This window comes from Macadamia integrifolia, chromosome 5, assembly GCF_013358625.1.
Source record: "Macadamia integrifolia cultivar HAES 741 chromosome 5, SCU_Mint_v3, whole genome shotgun sequence".
NCBI classification, from domain to species: domain Eukaryota; kingdom Viridiplantae; phylum Streptophyta; class Magnoliopsida; order Proteales; family Proteaceae; genus Macadamia; species Macadamia integrifolia.
In genome coordinates, this window is record NC_056561.1 from 41,900,178 (window position 1) to 41,918,863 (window position 18,686).

The 18,686-nt window shown below is 38.1% G+C and overlaps 1 protein-coding gene across 1 annotated transcript; it reads left to right on the plus strand.

Annotated features, from left to right (window-relative positions):
* Positions 1-5,531: 5,531 nt before the first annotated feature.
* LOC122078495 (U-box domain-containing protein 38-like) lies at positions 5,532-7,744 on the plus strand. The gene has a single exon (XM_042644496.1). The coding sequence runs from the start codon at positions 6,000-6,002 to the stop codon at positions 7,575-7,577; it is 1,578 nt and encodes a 525-aa protein (XP_042500430.1). The 5' UTR covers positions 5,532-5,999; the 3' UTR covers positions 7,578-7,744.
* The last annotated feature ends 10,942 nt before the right edge of the window (positions 7,745-18,686 follow it).

Genomic DNA, 18,686 nt, shown 5'->3' on the forward strand with positions numbered 1-18,686 from the left:
GATATAAGGTGGAGATCATGAAGAATCATCCAGGTCCCCTATGGATGATATCAATAATTTAATTTTGGGGAGGGACTTTATCGGTTTAGCAATGGAATGTCAGTCACAACTCGGCATGAAAATATTGAAATGGAGTTGTTTTTTTTGTGGTTCCTTATGGAATGAAGCATGGAACGGAGTGACTACGAATAAATTTCAGGAATTACAAAAGAAGATTCGGATTCATATAGATCATGGGTTGAGAATGAGAATTGAACTCTATGAGATATAATCTCTCGCTGTTTCTCAATAGTTCAGTGGTAGAATATGTGATCGACTATTAATTGACTGGTCGTAAATTTGAATTTTACTTGGGAAGATTTGATTCATTTTTAGTTAATTGAATTCATAATGAAAGGGCTTGTAATGGGATAACTAAACCTTTTCATATATAGTTGTATCTAAATGTTTCCTATGTCAGATTGATAGGGTCATTTTTTCGTTTTAATTAGTTGATCAACTTAAAAGAACAGAACGCATATTAGCCTTAAAAATGATTGATATCAATACTTATCAATCTATATACGGTCAATCTAATATCGATACTTGAAACCATGTTTCTTATCCATTGGAAGAAGAAAATAAATCAATTGCAAATATATTGAATTTAATTTGAGAATCTAAGGACAGACTTGCTAGCGTAGGTGGGATTACGAAGCCATGGACGACATCAACAATTAAGCAAGAGGACGGACCCACCAATTGAAGAACAAAACTCAATCTTAAAAAGAGTATTCCACCTTTAACAGCTAGGGAACGGTGCAAAACTGTTATGATGAAGTGGTTGCCACACCAGCTGGTCCTACAGTTGGATTCCCTTAAATGATGTGAAACTTAAACGTCGACTCCTCTCTTAGTTGACCACCGCCCACGGCCCCACACTTCCCTCTCCCCACCAAATATGGCGAAGCTTAAAGTACGTTGTCCTTTCAGTTAAAAAAGCAATGATAAAGAAAAATAAATAAAGAAAAGAACTCTGTACACGTGCTCATTTGCTCATTTGCCCATTTGCCCTACATGGATGAAACCATACACCCAGGAAAATATCAAGATCGAGGTTCATGTAAGAGATTGTTCTATTTGTGGATTTAAAATATATTTTCTCTCTCTCTCTGCATTTGATGAATACTAAATTTACAGATTAGGATGTACGAGATTGTACTTGTTCCTGAGCTTGATCCAGGATTCCGGATTCCAGATTCATAAACATCTATAAGAAGCATGGATTTAGTTCTCAATATCGATATTGATATCGATCTCTGCTAATACCGATCTAATATGGATTGGTATTTGAGAGAATCGATGTGTATCAGTCATCTTTGCTCCTTGCTTATAGAAAAAATATATTTTTTTTACTGTTTTACCCTTGAAACGATATAGGTGATTGATCTAGATCGGTTAGGATTCAGGGATCGATCTCAACTGATACAAATACAATACGACCGATACGATATCAATAATTAAAACCATGGTAAGACGAGATCTCTCTTGGAGCGTCAGCGCTCCCTTGAATCTCTTTCTCTTCTCTCCTATGAGAGGCATTGTTGTTGGATAAAAAATCATTTTCCTTAGGACTTGTTTGTTTAAGTCATTTAATAGTGAAGTACATTCAACATTTCCCACAGTAATGAGATGGTCCCACTTAAGCTTTTGTAAGGACCATCCAATGGATCATAGAGATCATATTACTTGTGCGTTTAGGATGAACAAAGAGTTAGATATCTCTAAACATGAACAAAACTACCTGTTATATCCTTTATCTATTTATATAATTATTTTTGATAAAGGTAAGGTAATGGCCTTCCCATTCCTTAAACAAACGCTGAAGTGCCCCCTACTTTCCACGAGGTATTAGTTGAGCCTACCCTTTTAAGAAACTCTGCTACTTTTTCAATATTATTATGGGAAAAGATTCCTACGCTTTCAGCTTAATGTATATTTTATTTAAAGAAAAAAAATTGTTGCCAGATTGGGCATCTCTAGGCTCAAGACATAGAGGTGGTGAAAAGACCACCTCACGCTGGTTAGATGCCTAGGTAATTCCCTTTATTGATCTTCATACTGGCCCAATGACCATGGTAGCGATCCCCATCTTTTTACTTTTAATTCATTTTATTTCTCTTTCTAAGGTTTTCAATTTTGAGTTGGAATTGAAAACCAATGGTTTAGCCTTGAGGTATTAAAACCTAGCCCAAACTGATAAAATTGATTGAAAAACTTAAATCGAATCAAATTGATCCTTATTGGATTGGTTTAGGTATAGGATTGACTGAAAATTGGTCTCGACCGACTCGACCAATAATCAAACCGAATGAAATTGATAAAAAAAATGATTATGAGATTATAAATAAGTGAATTGATTATCCATTTTTTGCAATATTAGTGAGAATATTTTTGTTATAAGGAGAATTGTTACAAATAAATGATATGGGGTTATGGATAGGGAAATTGATTTGTAAATTGTAATAATGCTTCCATTGATCTCTTTGTTTACTATACAAAATTAATTGTATAGTTAAATGAATGATTGGATAATAGGCTTCATTTTGTGATTTTAATATTAGTTATCTTCTTACTAATTAGTTATCCATTGGTTTCAATATTAGTTACCTTTTCCTTACAATAATAGACCATGATTTAGTCACAAATTTAAAATGTTTTTGTCAAATCTTTCATCACTATAGATTATGAATGTAAGATTTTATTATGGTTCAAGTCCAACAATAAACAGATTTAAACTGTATTAACCTGATATTGAAAAATCAAAATCAAACTGAACTGAAACCAAAATTGACTGAAAAACCGATGTTCCTTAACGGATTGGTTTTGGTCACCCTTATTCCTAGATTGAAATCAATTCAGCCTGGTGGAAACCAAATCGAAACGACCGTTTGACACCTCTAGTTTATCCTGAGGATTAAAGTATCGGTATCGATCGCCATATCGGTCGGCCAAAATTAAGATACGTATCGGAGGGTATCGTATCGTATCGGAGATACGTTAAAGATACGCACATAAATGGATATGAAACACCTTTTAAAATACTTTTGCATAAAAAATTTGTTAAAAAAAACTATTGATAACATGTATTATGTATAAACACTAAATTGAGGGTATCACACTAAGAATTCAGGGTTTGTAGTTGTCCCATAAATGTAAAATCCTTGTTCCCAACCTTGATTTCCACTTTTGTTAGAGAGAAATATGGCTGGCCGCAACTTTGGAACAAAAACCCCTCAAAAAATCGTGTTTTCTGAAAAAATACCCATCTTGGCCATTATAGGACCGTAGTGCACTGTATTGGTACATACCGATATTCACCGATACGTATTGATACTCACCAATACATACTGATCGATACATATACTCACCGATACGTACTGATACTCATCGATATGTACCAATTGATACATACAAATACTCACCGATACGTATCAATACATACCGAAACGTATATTTCAACTCGATTTTTTATTTTTCATAGAGTATTAGTACGTATCGATAGTGTATTGGTGCATATCGATATGTATCGTAGGATATATATCGATACGAAAGGATTTTAAAAATTTCATGTATCGTATCGGTGTGTATCGTATCGATCGGCTAAATTTAAGATACGTATCGGAGGGTATCGTATCAGTATCGAAGATACTTTAAACCATGCCTGAAAACCATTGTGATTGATAAGGGTGTTAATCGGTTTTGTTCCGATGTAGATGGTTTGATTCGGTTCGCTACAAGATTTTTTAGGTTAAACCAAAATCGAATTGTTTAATAAACGGTTTCATGTATTAAAACTGAAACCATATATAAACGGTTTCTTATGTTTTCTAATTTTTTGTCCAAACAACTTCTTTGCATTTAGAATTATTAGTGAAATGCATATAAATTGTTATATTGAATTGAATTGAATTGATTACTGTTATATGTTTTTTTTTTTAATAGTTGTTTAATTGAATTTATTATATTAAAAATATATAAATTTAACGTTGAATGACTTAAACTTACTACGTCGGTTTACTTAAATAGTTTACTAACGGTTTAAACTTTAAAACTAAAATCAAATTACAGTTTAATTTTAAAACCGAAACTGAACCATTTAATGAACAGTTTCACGGTTTTGATATAAACGATTCGATTCGATTTTGATAAACTGTTTTGGTTTCAATTCACATCTTTAGTAATTGATTCAATTCAATTCTTCGTTTAAACAAATATATATATATATATATATATGATTAAATGATTAAATTGTTAAATCGACTGGTTTTTACAATATCCTTTAGGAGAAAGATATTACTATCAAGCTGCATAGAGTACATTAGTGTCTGTTTATGTCTCTCTCTTTTCTCCCTCCTATGAAATGATTTATCGATCCCCCTACTGGAGTTGGAGAGAGAGAGAGAGAGAGAGAGAGAGAGAGAGAGGAACTAACGTATACCTACACAGTTAGATAGGAAACTCAATCCCTTTTATTTTTATTTTTTATTATTATTATTATCAAGAAAGAAGCTTTGAGGCAAGGAGAGACTTTGCAAGGTTGAAATTTCAAGAGTTTTAACACTGATCCCTCTTTCTACTTGGGGGGACATGGAATTGTCGAAGTTTTGTTTAAGTCAAATTTTATAGATTTCCATTCTTGCAATGCTAGAATTTCTAAAATTTCGACACTAATTCCTCTATGGAGGAGGACATGGAACTGTTATGCAACTCTGGTGGAAAGAGGTTGTGAAGGAGAAACAAGAGAAACCGATTAAATCGAGCTGATTATTACATGATTTTGGTTTGATAAATAAAAAATAATTAATATTCAGTTTGATTTTCGTTTAAGTGTATTATATTTACATGTAACATGAGAATTGGACATATATAAGAAAGGAGAAGGTTTCTATATTACACCATCGGTGGAGAAAATAATGATGTCACGCATATTGTTGTCACTACATATGATTATTGTATCAATATAGACCAATGAGAGTACACAAAAGAGCATCCGTAGAGGTAAGATTTTGCATTTCATGGGGTTGGTCATTTTGCTCTTGGTATGTATGTCACCTAACCTGACAATTTTATTTTCTCTCTCTCAAAATTTTAATTTTTTTTTAAATTTCGATGTAAATAAAATAACATTTTTTAATACAAGAAAATAGAATAACATGATCAGCCTCTAAGAAACGTGAACAAACTAGAAATATAAATTGAGGGTAGGGGAGTGGGGAGTGGGGAGTGGGGAGTGGCGAGTGGGGATTGGGGACTGACGAAGCTTGTACTCTCTATTATTGGAAAAGGGCAGACGAGGAAAAACGTCCGTAAAGTCCCTTTTTTTCAAAAAAAACACTGAATGGACCCCACCCCTTAACGAGACGTGTTCCTAGTTGCTAGTTGCTACCTAAACTCGCGTGACGGTGCTTCGTATGCAATCCGCTTTTCCATGGCATTTTCATTATTATTGCATGACATGAAGGGTAGTACCGGAACTAAGACAAAAAATGAACCACCAAAGATTCCAAAATTTGAAGCCACTACGTTCCGTAAATATTTCGAGAAATCACAAAACCAATTGGTCCCCATGGCCATGGCCCATCCCCTTTCGAATCGATTACTAAACGTAATCTCTTTCTGTTTTTGGGCTATCGAAACTCCTGAAAGAAAGCAACACGAAGCAGCCCTTCCTATCCTCGTTCTTCGATCTTCTCTGCCCTGTTTCTGCAGACCTGCAACCACGGAGACCAAAGAACCCAAACCAAAGCAAAGTACAGTGTCGCTGTCCCGGTTGGGTGCAGCATAATGCTCTCTTTTATCTCTCTGTGAATTGGTTTGGATTGACATTTCGGGAGCTATTACTGCAATTTGTTATGGGATTTCCATTTTATGGATTCCATGAAGAACCATTCCAGCATTTCTTCCATTTCTTAGATTCTCGAAGAGTATAGAAGAAGAAATTAGGGAGAGCTACTGAGATGGGTAGCGGCAAGCATAGGTGGAAGATCTCCTTCTACCGTTCTTCGCCCACTGCGTTGAAACCAGAAACGAAACAGCCCCCTAAAGAATTTGTCTGTCCGATTTCGGGGTCATTAATGGCGGATCCAGTGATTGTTGCTTCGGGTCATACTCTCGAGCGCATCTGCGTTCAGGTTTGTACAGACTTGGGTTTTACACCTATACTCACCAGCGGCTCGAAACCCAATTTCTCTACTGTGATCTCAAATGTCGCCATTAAATTGACCATTCTCAACTGGTGTCACGCCAATGGCGTCGAACGGCCCACACCTCCGGAGCTCAGCTCGGTGGAGAAGCTTGTCCGTTCACTAATACCGCCCCAGGAAGAGAAATCACCCATCAAAGGCAAGACAGGGCAAGAAGAAGAGAAGGAACAGGATGAGGTGCTTAAAGGAGTAGCGGAGAAGCCTCCGGTGAAATTTTCTTACGCAGCGACGGAGCTAAATGGGAGGCCGTCTCACTTGTACACCAGTTCCGAGGAATCGGTGAATACGGGGATTCCCAGCACGCCTCTACCGTTCGCGACGCGACCCTCTTGTTACTCATCTTCTTCATCGTCTCTCGATAATGTTGCAGACGAAACTCTGAACCTAATGTCGCCGGAAGAGGAGGAGATCTTTTTCAAGATCAAGAGCTTACAAGTATTCGAGCAAGAGGAGGCCGTGATCTCACTGAGAAAGATCACCCGAACCAACCCAGAAATGAGGGTTTCGCTCTGTAACCCTCGATTGCTTTCGGGGCTAAAATCTCTCATGACCACACGCTACTCCTCCATCCAAATAAACGCAATGGCATCGCTGGTGAATCTGTCGTTAGAGAAGATCAACAAGGTAAAGATCGTAAGGGCGGGGATCGTTCCACCGCTAATCGATGTGTTGAAGGGAGGATTCTCTGAAGCACAGGAACACGCGGCGGGTGCCCTCTTCAGCCTTGCGCTTGACGATGATAACAAGATGGCGATAGGCGTATTAGGTGCGTTGCCACCGCTGCTACACATGCTCCGGTCGGAAAGCGAACGGGCTCGGCACGACTCGGCGCTCGCTCTGTACCACCTCTCGCTGGTTCAAAGCAATCGCTCCAAGCTTGTGAAGCTTGGTTCTGTGCCGACCCTGCTAGCAATGGCGAAGGGAGGGGACCTGGCAAGTAGGTCTCTGCTAATACTTTGCAACTTAGCGATTTGTGCGGAAGGGCGCACTGCATTACTAGACGCGACTGCGGTGGAATGCTTCGTGGAGATGTTGAGGAAGAACGAGTTGAACTCGGAATCAACTCGGGAGAACTGCGTTGCGGCGTTGTATGCGTTGAGTCAAGGGAGTCTGAGGTTTAAAGGGCTGGCGAAGGAGGCGGGAGCGGCGGAGGTGTTGAGAGATGTGGAAGTGAGAGGGAGCGAACGAGCCAAGGAGAAGGCTAAGAGGATACTACAGACGATGAGAGGGAGTGAGAGAGACGAAGAAGACGAGGAAGAGGAGGTGGACTGGGAGGGGATGTTGGACTCGGAGACGCTGAGTCGGACTCGTCTCCGATTCATCGGTTGTTAACTCGTCAGAGTTGAGGTTGTCAGCTTGATAGTTTGATTCCTATATGGAATGGTTTTTGCAGTCTGGGGGGTTTCTTTTGTGTTTTCCCCATCTGCCCCTTCTCCCTTCCAAATTCCCACTTGTGTCTGATATGTAAATAAATTATTTTTCTGTTTTTTCGGGGCCAATTATTGGTGTTTGTGAAGAAATTTGATTTGAGCCATCCATTTTCATGATTTTTCTATCTAAATCATATGTTCTGCTGCTCAAAATTGGGAGAGTGCATCAAGGTTTTAAAAATCAGAATCAATAGCCAAATTGGTTGGGAGTGAGGATAGATTCAACAAAATTGATTCAGAATCTGTCAAAATCGATTTAAACTGCCTTATCCCTAGTTTCCAAATAGGGATAATAGTTAAGTAATCACAATGTAAGAAAAATACGTAATTGATCAACAAAATGTCTATATCCACGCTAAGATGATAGTAGTCTTCACTAGCAACGAAGAAAAGGGTTACTATTTCTTTTTCTCGTCACCTCTCTTTGTGTTTATAAATAATTTCTTATAACCCAAATAACCTCCATCATTAACAATTAGAAGGAAAAGTAAAGAGATTCAATTCCGAGTATCAAGCTCTATAGGCTTTTAAGGGCCTTTTGGAAGTAGTCCACAATCCAAACCTCAAAATACAAGACAGCGGCCCTCAACGTATGGTAATTTCTAGAGTGTAGGTACATATACATTGACGTTATTCATAAAATGCAGACTAATATAATGAATATTTGATTGATTTAGACTTTGAAATTTGACACATGACTATTTAACTATGTACACTCTATATTTAACAATTAGAATAGATATATCACCTTTTGCAAGAGAGAATAAATACTTGGTGCCATTTGCAAAGTAAAATAAAAATATTTTGCCTTTTTTTCTTTTGCTTTTATTGAATGAGAGTATAGTGAATTGTGACTTGAAACTAGGAAGAAAAGTGGGAATATCATGTGGCAAAGTTTCAAGTGTTTCTAAAGGCTGTGAAGAATCTCCTGGCACTGCGAAGGGGTGGGATACCCATCAAAAGTTAATGGCATCTGGTTCTCTTATTTTTTATTTTTTCCCCTTTCATTGTTCATTTACTTAAAAGCATCTGGTTCCACATTTGTTATATGTTTAACAATTGAAATCAGCAAAGTCCACTAATCCTAGTTTCGGAAACAGGAATCAGCCGATACAGAATGATTCAAATTGAGATCGACCTTGGCTGATTCAGATTTGGTCGAAATTGGAAGGGATTAAATTCCTCTATGACACAACAGGGCATATGGCATGCATTTAACGATAAAAAAAACTTAGACACGAAGCTTGATGCGACCACACGCAGTCCAAAGTGTTTCTAAACATTAAATTCACACCACATAAGATCTAAATCTAATCACACTACTCTAATTTTTGAAAAAGGTTGGAGGAGAGCTATATAATGGTGGGGGTAGTAGGATTGGGCTCCTGTAGCACATATTGAAGGATTGAAAGCCCTCAGACACGTAACCCAAGATACTTCCAACCTTTAGATCTGTGCTATACATCGTGTCGCGTGATAGAAGATCCCAATCAGGGGGTGTTGAGACAAGGTAGAGATTGGAGTCATTCACCATTAATCTAGGAATTGGTATGACTGATGTTGACATAAAATGCTAATGAGTAAATATGTTCGAAGAGGATATTTTTCCACCTCTGTGCGTGTATTCTCTCCGCCTATGTGCTTGAAAATTCTCCATCTCCGCCTTTATCATGTAATATCAACTACAGTTCTATGTGTAATATCGTTTGCCATTGTTTAACACTCTTCCATGATAGTGGTTGCCATGAACTATGGTCTGGACAGTGAAGATGGTGAAACTACCGATGACAACGACGACAACGTTGCTTCTCGAGAGTAGATCTGAGTTGGTAGATCTGTTCTCTGTGTCGTCCTCCACCACTAGCATATGACCTAGCGAGACGCACCCTCTTCAGAGAATCTGTTGGCTAACGCAATCGTAGAGGAGGATTTCACGAGGAAAGTCGTTGGGCAGTATACCCGTCTCAGGCTTTCCGGTTTGATTTCTTTGTGGATCGGTTGGCTCAGATTTTCTATAAATTCTTCGGTGGAGGAGAAGATCGGAGTTATATGGATCCAAGTGATCAACGAGCAGATTCTCCTTCTCCTTCTCATCTCCCTGGTGACGGAGATGTGGTTAAGTGCCCTCATCCTCAAGGTGGTTAGCCAATAGATCTTTGCCGTCTCTGACGTTGGAGTTGATCAACGGAATAAAGATCTGGTCCTCATAGGTAACGGCTTGTCGGTTAAATGGGATAAGCCCACTTTGGTTTCATAAGTAATGGCTATTTGTTAGCCGAGTTTGTCGGCCAGTCTTATTTGTTTCTACCGCACGTTATCAAAGAATGGGTTGAATCACAATTATCTTTGAATAAGGGAAATTACATCTATGAAGCTTTTGTGACGCACCACTTGATCTCTCGGGGACTCTCAACCATATCCTATGGATACTCGGCCGTTAAAGGTATTAGATTTATGGGAATGCCTTCCGTCAATGAAGACAATGCCAATGAAATGGTGGTAAATGTGGATGTTCCCAGACCTAGGTTGCATGCATACTGTGACATTCCTTTTTTTTTTGTTCCTTCAATTGTGCCAGATATTGTTCTAGCTTGGGCGTGGATTGCCGAGGAAGTTTGTCTGGCATGTGGCTTAAACACATGGGATGTTTTATGTAGCAGTAGTGTTATCCCACTCCATCAATCCTGTCGCTCTATCCCGCGTATTTGGAAAGTCTTATGGACCATTATGCTTCATTAGTTGGGCTTTCAGTTTGTTTTATAGGGTTATTGATTTTGTTCATTCCTTATCCTGACCGATCTCGTCCATGACATGTACGACAAGACCATATGTCATTCATTGGTTTCTGAACTCCTCTTTGTTCGAAATCTTGTGTTTCACATGTCTTTTCTTTTTCTTATTATATATTTTATTTTTATGGTTTTGATTATTTTGTATCCAAACCTTATGTCTTCCTTTCAATTCAGTTGAATGAAATTTCCATTTACCAAAAAAAAAAAAAAAAATGTTCGAAGAATATTCATAATCGATTTAAAAGTGGGGTTTGAAAATGAGGTGTCCATTTTATGTTTGGAAGATATTTTTCCAAGTAACAGGATGAGAAAAGTGGGACATCTTAGGAATCGTTTGGTAAGGCTTATTTTAAGAATAAATACTTACCGAAAATGGACTTATTTCAATCATTTATTTTATTGATTTATTTATTTAGAAATAATGTTGTTCGAGAACATGTGAAACTAACTGGGTTTTTTCCCCGTAAATCATATAATCAAAAAATGGGAGTTGAATCGGTTATGATCAATCTTGATTCTTGTTAATTCGATACAATCGATTCCTGTCAAGAAACCTTAGAATCGGTGAGTTTTTATGTTCTGGAGACTGATGCCATTTTTAATTCTATGTTATGAAATGTTGCTTCCCTAGATTTCATTTAAAAAAAAAAAAAAAAAAAAAAAAAAAAAACCATGGCTTCTAAGAATGTAGAGATTAAACTCTCTCATCTTATTATTTTTGTGCGTTAAGCACCGTTGGAATGGTCTGAAGTCACCCAATTTTTTTTCAAAAAAATAAACATTTATTTAAATTTACCAAACAACTAAATAACTCAATAAAATGGTATTTTTCTTTTATTTATTTATTCATTTTTTTGAGGAAAAAGATTGTTCATTAATCCTGTGCCCTAAGCCCAAACACAGTGGTGGTGAAAAGACCATCCCTCTCCATTGGTTGGATGTCTATGCACCTCCTTTGATTGGGTCACTGTGTTAATGCCTAGGCCAATGGGAGTGCATGCATTAGAGGTGCAAGTTTGGTCTTATTGGCTCAAGGTCACCTTCAACCCAAATAGGACCTCTTATTGGCTCAAGGTCACCTTCAGCTCAAATAGGACTTGAGCTGAGATACTCTCATCTTGAGGGTGGGTCAAGACTGAGAATTTTTTGTCCTAAGTCAAGACCGAGTTAGACCAAGGTTGAGCCACGCCCAGTCTAGCCTTGTATTCTTCTTCTTAATTCTGTATTCTATATTCTTTATTCTTTTTCCAATCCAACCCAACTCAACCGATCCCCCCTTCCATTTCTCTTCTCCCTCTCCAATACCTATGGTTAGGTCAGTCCTATCAAACCTTGAGAGTTGGTTAGGGTAGAATTTTTCAGGCCCCAACTTGGAGCGGCCAGGCCTGCCCAATGTAAGGGGACTCAGGTGGGGTTTTTCAAAAGCCGGAACTAGGGGTGTCAATCGGTCGGGCTGGTTCGGTTTCGGTCGGGCTTAATCGGGCTTGAAGACTTTCAAAGGCTACACCTTGTCCGCCCATTTAACTAATCGGGCTTAGTTATTGAGGGCATGGTACACTTTATATTCGGTCAGTCGGTCTCGGGTTATAATCGGGCCACCTTAATCGGGCTTTAGTCGGGCCTTAACCGGGCTACGGACATGTTTAATGTTAAACGGGCTTTAACTGGTTTTTAAACGGGCCCTCTTTAAAATGTGCTATTATATTCCGGCCCACTCATGCAAGCCCAAAAAAATGACAATAAATCAATAAATGATTCCAAATATAACTATTATTTAAAATGTGAACATGTCTTTACTTTTTAGTTTTTATTCTTTAATTTGGGGGGTAAAATAGGTATTCTACAATCATTAAAGGGTCGGGCCAAGTCGGTGCACAATAGGCCGGTCTCGATCGGGCGTTATTCGGTCGGTCTCAGTCGGGTGCCCGACGGTTCAAGTAGCAAAACCGAGACCGACCATTTATAAACGGGCCGGGCTCAAGCCCGACACGTTTAATAAACGGTCCAGGCCGGGTCGGTCTATAAACGGTCGGTCCCGGTCGATTTAGCCGGTTCGGGCCACGAATTGACACCCCTAGCCGGAACCACCCCGACACTGTTGCAGCTTTAGCGGCACAGGCATCCAATCAGCCATCTACCGCTAAATCTGAAATTGTTGAAAAGCGAAGACAATGCAGCTTCTGAGAGCATCAATGGACCCTACCCAATCACCTTCGATCCACCCTGGAAGAATGCCGAGCTGTGAGGGACAATTAATGGCTCTACACGACTTCCCTCCCGAGTTCGCCAATAATCGCTCTAGGAAGAGGAGCCGCCCTACTGCTGACGCTGGTTCTTCTCCTTCTCATCCACCAGCGCTATTGCTCCCCTCGGTGAAATCGGAGCCACGGAAGGATGGGCAAGATGAAACCGTGTTGGTGGTTACTTCAGCATTCTTCTTTCGTAGAACACCGCTGATGCCAACTGCAGAAGGGTTTTCGCTTCTCTTAAACGCGCTTTTATGGAGGGTGCGATAAAATGTGGTGGTTTAGCTGGGACAAAAGCTTCTTGCATTAAGAACTTACTGAGGACCCTGCTCCAGAAGAATGGTAAACTATCTGATCTCTGTCGTTTCATAGGAATGGACCCAAAATCTTTACTTCTGTTTGTTTCTTTTGGTTCAGGTATTAATGGATTCTTACGTTCTAAGTCTGCAATTTCTGCTGAATGAGATAAAAAAATATGGATGAAACTATTGAAACTTCTGTGCTGTTAATGAAAAATGTGGAGCTACTAATGAAATTGGCAGATGCCTGGCTGAAATCTTACAGGGTCCTTTATTGCAGAACAAGTTACACCGATTATGTAACCCAAAATAGAATGAGAATTTCATCTGGGTATCTTGTAATGGGAGTCACCCGGAAGAGTCTGTGTTGCATTATACACTTTAACCCCCTTGTGTTCCATTAAGGAGAAGAAGTCTCATCACATTAATGGGAACTAACTAGACATAAGCATATGATTTCACTGCCAAGTGACCTACAAATTGGCCATCATTATCAGTCATCAAGTTGCATCCCAAATACTGGTTAGTAAAAATCCAATTGTGATTCGGGGAACCAACCAAAATACAGAACATGGGGACTGAAAGAGAAGTGGATCACGAGGACTGAAGGTGGGACCAAACCTTAGGGCTTAAAGCTGGTCATTAAGGGTATTATTCTGTGGGTAGGTTTCATAACTTCTGTTTCTAGATGTTATTTGCATGATATTTGGGTGGTCCTTGTGTTGTACATAGCCCATTAGAACTCAAAGAAGAGTCTAGCTAAACAAGAACTATTATTAAGAGGATGATTTGGAGGCCAAAGAAGAATTCAGGCCTTTTGGGAGGTAAGTCAATTAGTTTAAATTGTTAGGATAGACTATGATTTGAGATTAAGATCATGTATAAAGTTAAAATTTCTTTGTCTGTCTGTGTCTTATAATTTTATGCAAGGATTTTTATCTCGATGGGGACTGATCTTAAATGCCTTCTGTGTTGCACAAGGTGCTGAATGTTCTATTTGTAGTCTGGTACTGTGGTTGTGACTTTTGTGATCATATTGCGGTAATTCCTATCATTTTGTAGTATTATACCTATCATTTTGTAGTATTATACTGTTTAAATAGTCCAAAACCAATCTAATTTAGTGGTGGTAAGTATTAATTGAGCTGAGTAGGATATCTCTTTCTCTGAAGTCCCAGTCCTAATGTATACAATTTGAAAATCAGTGCAAAAGAAGATGAGTTTATTAACCATAATAAATATCAGCTTCTCAAGCTTGCCGAGAAACAAACAGGAGAAAGAGAAATTCAAGTACATGGAACTAGGGACTAACCTTCCAAGGGTAGAGAACTTCTCAATGGCCGAACCAGTCTAGCTCCCCCTTACCTAGCTAGCTGATCTGCCATGTCGTTTGCAGCCCTAGGCTTCCAATGCAATGAGCGGTTCACTTGTGAGGCCAAGAACTTGATGCATCTGATGATATGAACAAAACTCAATGGGCTATCCTTAGTTGATGATACCCAAACAGAACAGTTTTGAGTCTGCTTCCACCATAATGTTGTCAACACACTCTGATAGAAAATTCCATCCCCATTAAAAGAAAGAAGTTCTGCTCTAACAAAATTTCCCACCCCTGTGTGGCCTGAATAAGGCCCTCAAGACTTGTCCTGTGGCCTCATTAACATGTTTCTGTACGGGTGATAGAAAACCGAATCTCTCAAGCATAACAGTGGAACTCAAGAGCAAAAATCTGCTGGTGGATCCCTAACACAGGATTAACCAGGAAGAAAAAGAGAGGATAATATTTGGAGAACCTTATGAGAGATTAATAACTCGAGATAGGAAGATCAGAATGACCTGAAACTCAGGTGAAGTGCTCTTCTGGAAAGGTAGTTTCTGTCTGGAAAAGAACTCAGAAATCTGAGATCATATGAAGGGCACACAGTTCACTACACTAGGAAAGCAGGGCAGGTTACTGGAACTTGAATTCTAAGCAATTTAATCGGATTTCCATAACAGAATTCAATAGATATTGTTGACAATAACTGACATATGGAATTTGAACTCGATCATATCAGTAGATTAAGAGATGTGGTCAACTAAAATTAGCTGGAAAAGTAACAGCAAAAAGGGTATCACCGGTTGGTGAAAGAATGATGGACTGACCTGTTTATTTTGATAGAACAGGAAGAAAACGATGAAGTAAGTATAGGGGGCGGGAACCCACTTGCTGTGATTTTGGAATCCACCAAAAACTTGTTCACTACAAAGATAAGCGGTGTCTAGAGGGAAGTTTTGTCAGTTCACAAAAGTAACTAAAATGTTTTGAAAACTTTACACCCACCACCCCCCCCCCCCCCAAAAAAAAAAAAAAAAAAGGAAAATTTGAAAGTGCTTAAGAGATAGATATTTATATATTGGACTATGGGGTGTTACAATTCTTTTGATTCGATTCTTTTATTGATGAGTATTTAAATATTTTCCCTTTTTTATTTTTATGATGAAATTTTTTGTGCTTCCATTTTTTTCCCCTGTCCCAAACAGAATTATCCACTAATACAACTTTTGAAATATTTTTCGCATCCCTCATTTACAAGGGGCCCCCTTTTTAAAACAAATTTAATGTTAGTTTGTGATTTTTTAGAATATTGAGCAAGTCAATATTTCTGTAAAATAATTTCAAATAGATGAATTTCTACATTTGGTTAATGCCAGCATGTAAAAGTAGCATGAAACTCTATCCTCATCAACTTTGGACCACATTTTTGGCAATAAGGGAGTGGATCAACAACCTGTCATGTATCTCATATCCTAAGGATTGATGCCCCCACCTTTTAATGGGTTCCACTTTAATGAGTCCACCATTTGCTCTATTAGTTCATTTTAAAGCCTCAACCTAAAGTCATTTACTTCTGGCAGCTATTAGGTGTCATTCGGCAACACTTATTTTCCACAGGAGTGTTTTTGAGCCAGATTTTATTGGGTGTTATCGGGGAGCATTTCTGCGGTGGCAGAAACATGTTTGAGAATATGTGGCAAGAAGTGTTTCTGAATCAGAAAAGAAACAGAAACATTTGGATTGTGCGACTTTGCAAAACCCTGTAAACAGAAAAAAATACCATTAATTGGTTGAATATCTGAGGAAGAGAGCCCTCCCACACCTGGTTGCAAGAAGCCCTAATCTGCACCAACAACTTTGTACACACACACACACACAGAGGGAGAGAGGCTTGAGGCGTCTCTCCTCTGCAATCTGGGAAGGCGACTCTTGAATCCTCTCGCTATCGTGTAAACCCAAGATGAGGCTTGAGTCAGGGGTTGTGTTTTCTGTTTCTTTCAGATTGCTCTCATTAAAAAAAAAAAAAAAAGAACACTTCCGTTTTTGTTTATTGTTTTTGTTCCAAATGCCCATTTCTTTCTGCAGGAACTCAAAAATGAACCTGAGTTGCCAAACATGTTTCTACTCTATTTGTGTTCCCACAAAACACATGAACAGCTGAAACACTCAAGTAGAATGTTACCAAACAGTGCCTTAAATAAATCCGGTTCTTGTCATTCCATTCAATTTCCCAGAACATTAATCGAGACATATGTCCTTAAATATTGTCTGGACCATTCTACTTGTCCTGTGTCACGTAGCCAAAGATTTCCATTTGGGATCATCTATTAAAGTTTGATAGAAGGCTATTTTTGGATTTTGGAAGTACTTTTACATGCTGGAGTGGACCAAGTATAATTGATAACATACTTCGAGATTATTTCATATTACTATGGATATTCTGAATAACATGGTATTGACCTTACAAAATAATGCCCTATTATTTTTCTTTTGGGGGGGGGGGGTCGGGGAAGAAATAATGCCCTACTAATTGTTTCCTTCCCCCTTTATAATTATTACTTTTTTCTTGCCTTTCAGTTTTGGCTTTTGTGTTTCTTTGTATTTCTTCTTTCACTAATAATATTTTTCATTAGTCATCAAAAGAAAAAGATATTGTTATCTGAAGAATGGGGAAATATGGACCTATACCCTAATGGGCACATTCCTTCCTTTATTTATAGCAAAAATAGTAGTCCTAATCCTTTCGTGAGTACTAGTCCTAATTACATTATTCAACACTCTCCCTCAAGTTGGTGCATGGATATCACGCATACCCAACTTGGACAAAACAAAATAAAAAGATTTACCACTAAGTCCCTTTGTGAGAACTTTCGCTAACTGATCTTCACTTCACATAAAAGGAATACAGATCAGTATTTGCTCTAACTTCTCTTTGATGAAATGCCTATCAATCTCGACATGCTTGGTGCGATCATGCTGAACAAGGTTTTGTATAATACTAATGGCTGATTTATTATCACAATATAGTAACATTGGCACTTGAATGGACACACCCAAGTTATGAAGGAGACCCAGCAACCAAAATAGCTCGCAAATCCCATATGCCATAGCTCGGAACTCAACTTCTGCACTTGATTTAGCCACAATCAACTGTTTCTTACTGCGGCACATAACCAAGTTACCACCAACAAATGTACAGTAGCCAGTAGTAGAGCGGCGATCGTCTGGAGAGCTTGCCCAATCAGCATCAGTGTATGCCTCAATCCTCATGTGATCTGTAGGAGAGAATAAAATGCCATTTCCTAGTGCTATCTTGAAGTACCTAAGAATCCGGTTCACAACATCCATATGTGATGAATAGGGATCATGCATATACTGACTCACCAAATTTATTGCATGAGTTATGTCTGGTCTTGTATGGGATAGATGTCTTCCAATCAATCTTTGATACCGACCCTTATCAACATGTTCATCTTCCTTGCTTCTGAGATGTGAGTTAGCCTTAATAGGAGTATCCAAGGGTTTACACCCTAACATACTAGTCTCTAGGAGGAGGTCCAAGGTATATTTTCTCTGGGAGAGAACAATACCCTTGTTTGAATGTGCCACCTCAATGCCAAGGCCATAGTTGTCACGGCGCCAAGGCGAACCAAGGCGGTGGAGGGTTGTCTAAGCGCTTAGGAGAGAAGGCGTCCTCCTTAAGGCGAACAAGTTTTATTTTTTATTTTTCCTATTTTCTAACATTATTTAGTAAGTTATATATACCTTGTATCATAAAAAATCAAGATTAAGCCACATCAAGTCATTAAAAATCAACATTTAGCCACATCAAATCATAAAAAATTAACATTAAGTCATATTAAGTTATAAAAAATCAGCATTTAGAGAAATGCTCTTATTCTATAATAAGTTTGACTGGTCAAATGATTTTATTTTTATATGAGACTTTTTGTATTAGTTATAACATAAAATCAGCTTTCTAACAAGTCTAAGATTACTTAAATCTGAGTTGCAATGACAAAGTTATGCTTCAGTCAAACTTATTTTTAAGTGCGCGAATACTGTTAAATCGCCTGAATGAAAATAATTTTATGAATATCAAAACAAAATATTTTTTTACCGGACTTTTGGTTTTTAACAATGTTTTAACATGATAGAATTTATAAAATTTTCATAATTGAGAAAAACCCTAGCATTTAAAAGTTGAAAATCGTCCCTATAACCAAAATCCAGTTTTTGTTCTTGGACTGGGGGGTTGACTTTTTATCCTTTTGGAATTTGATTTTTAAACTATTTTTATTAGATTCAAATAGGGGGTATTTGCTTATTTATGAATAATATCTTAAGTAAATGAAA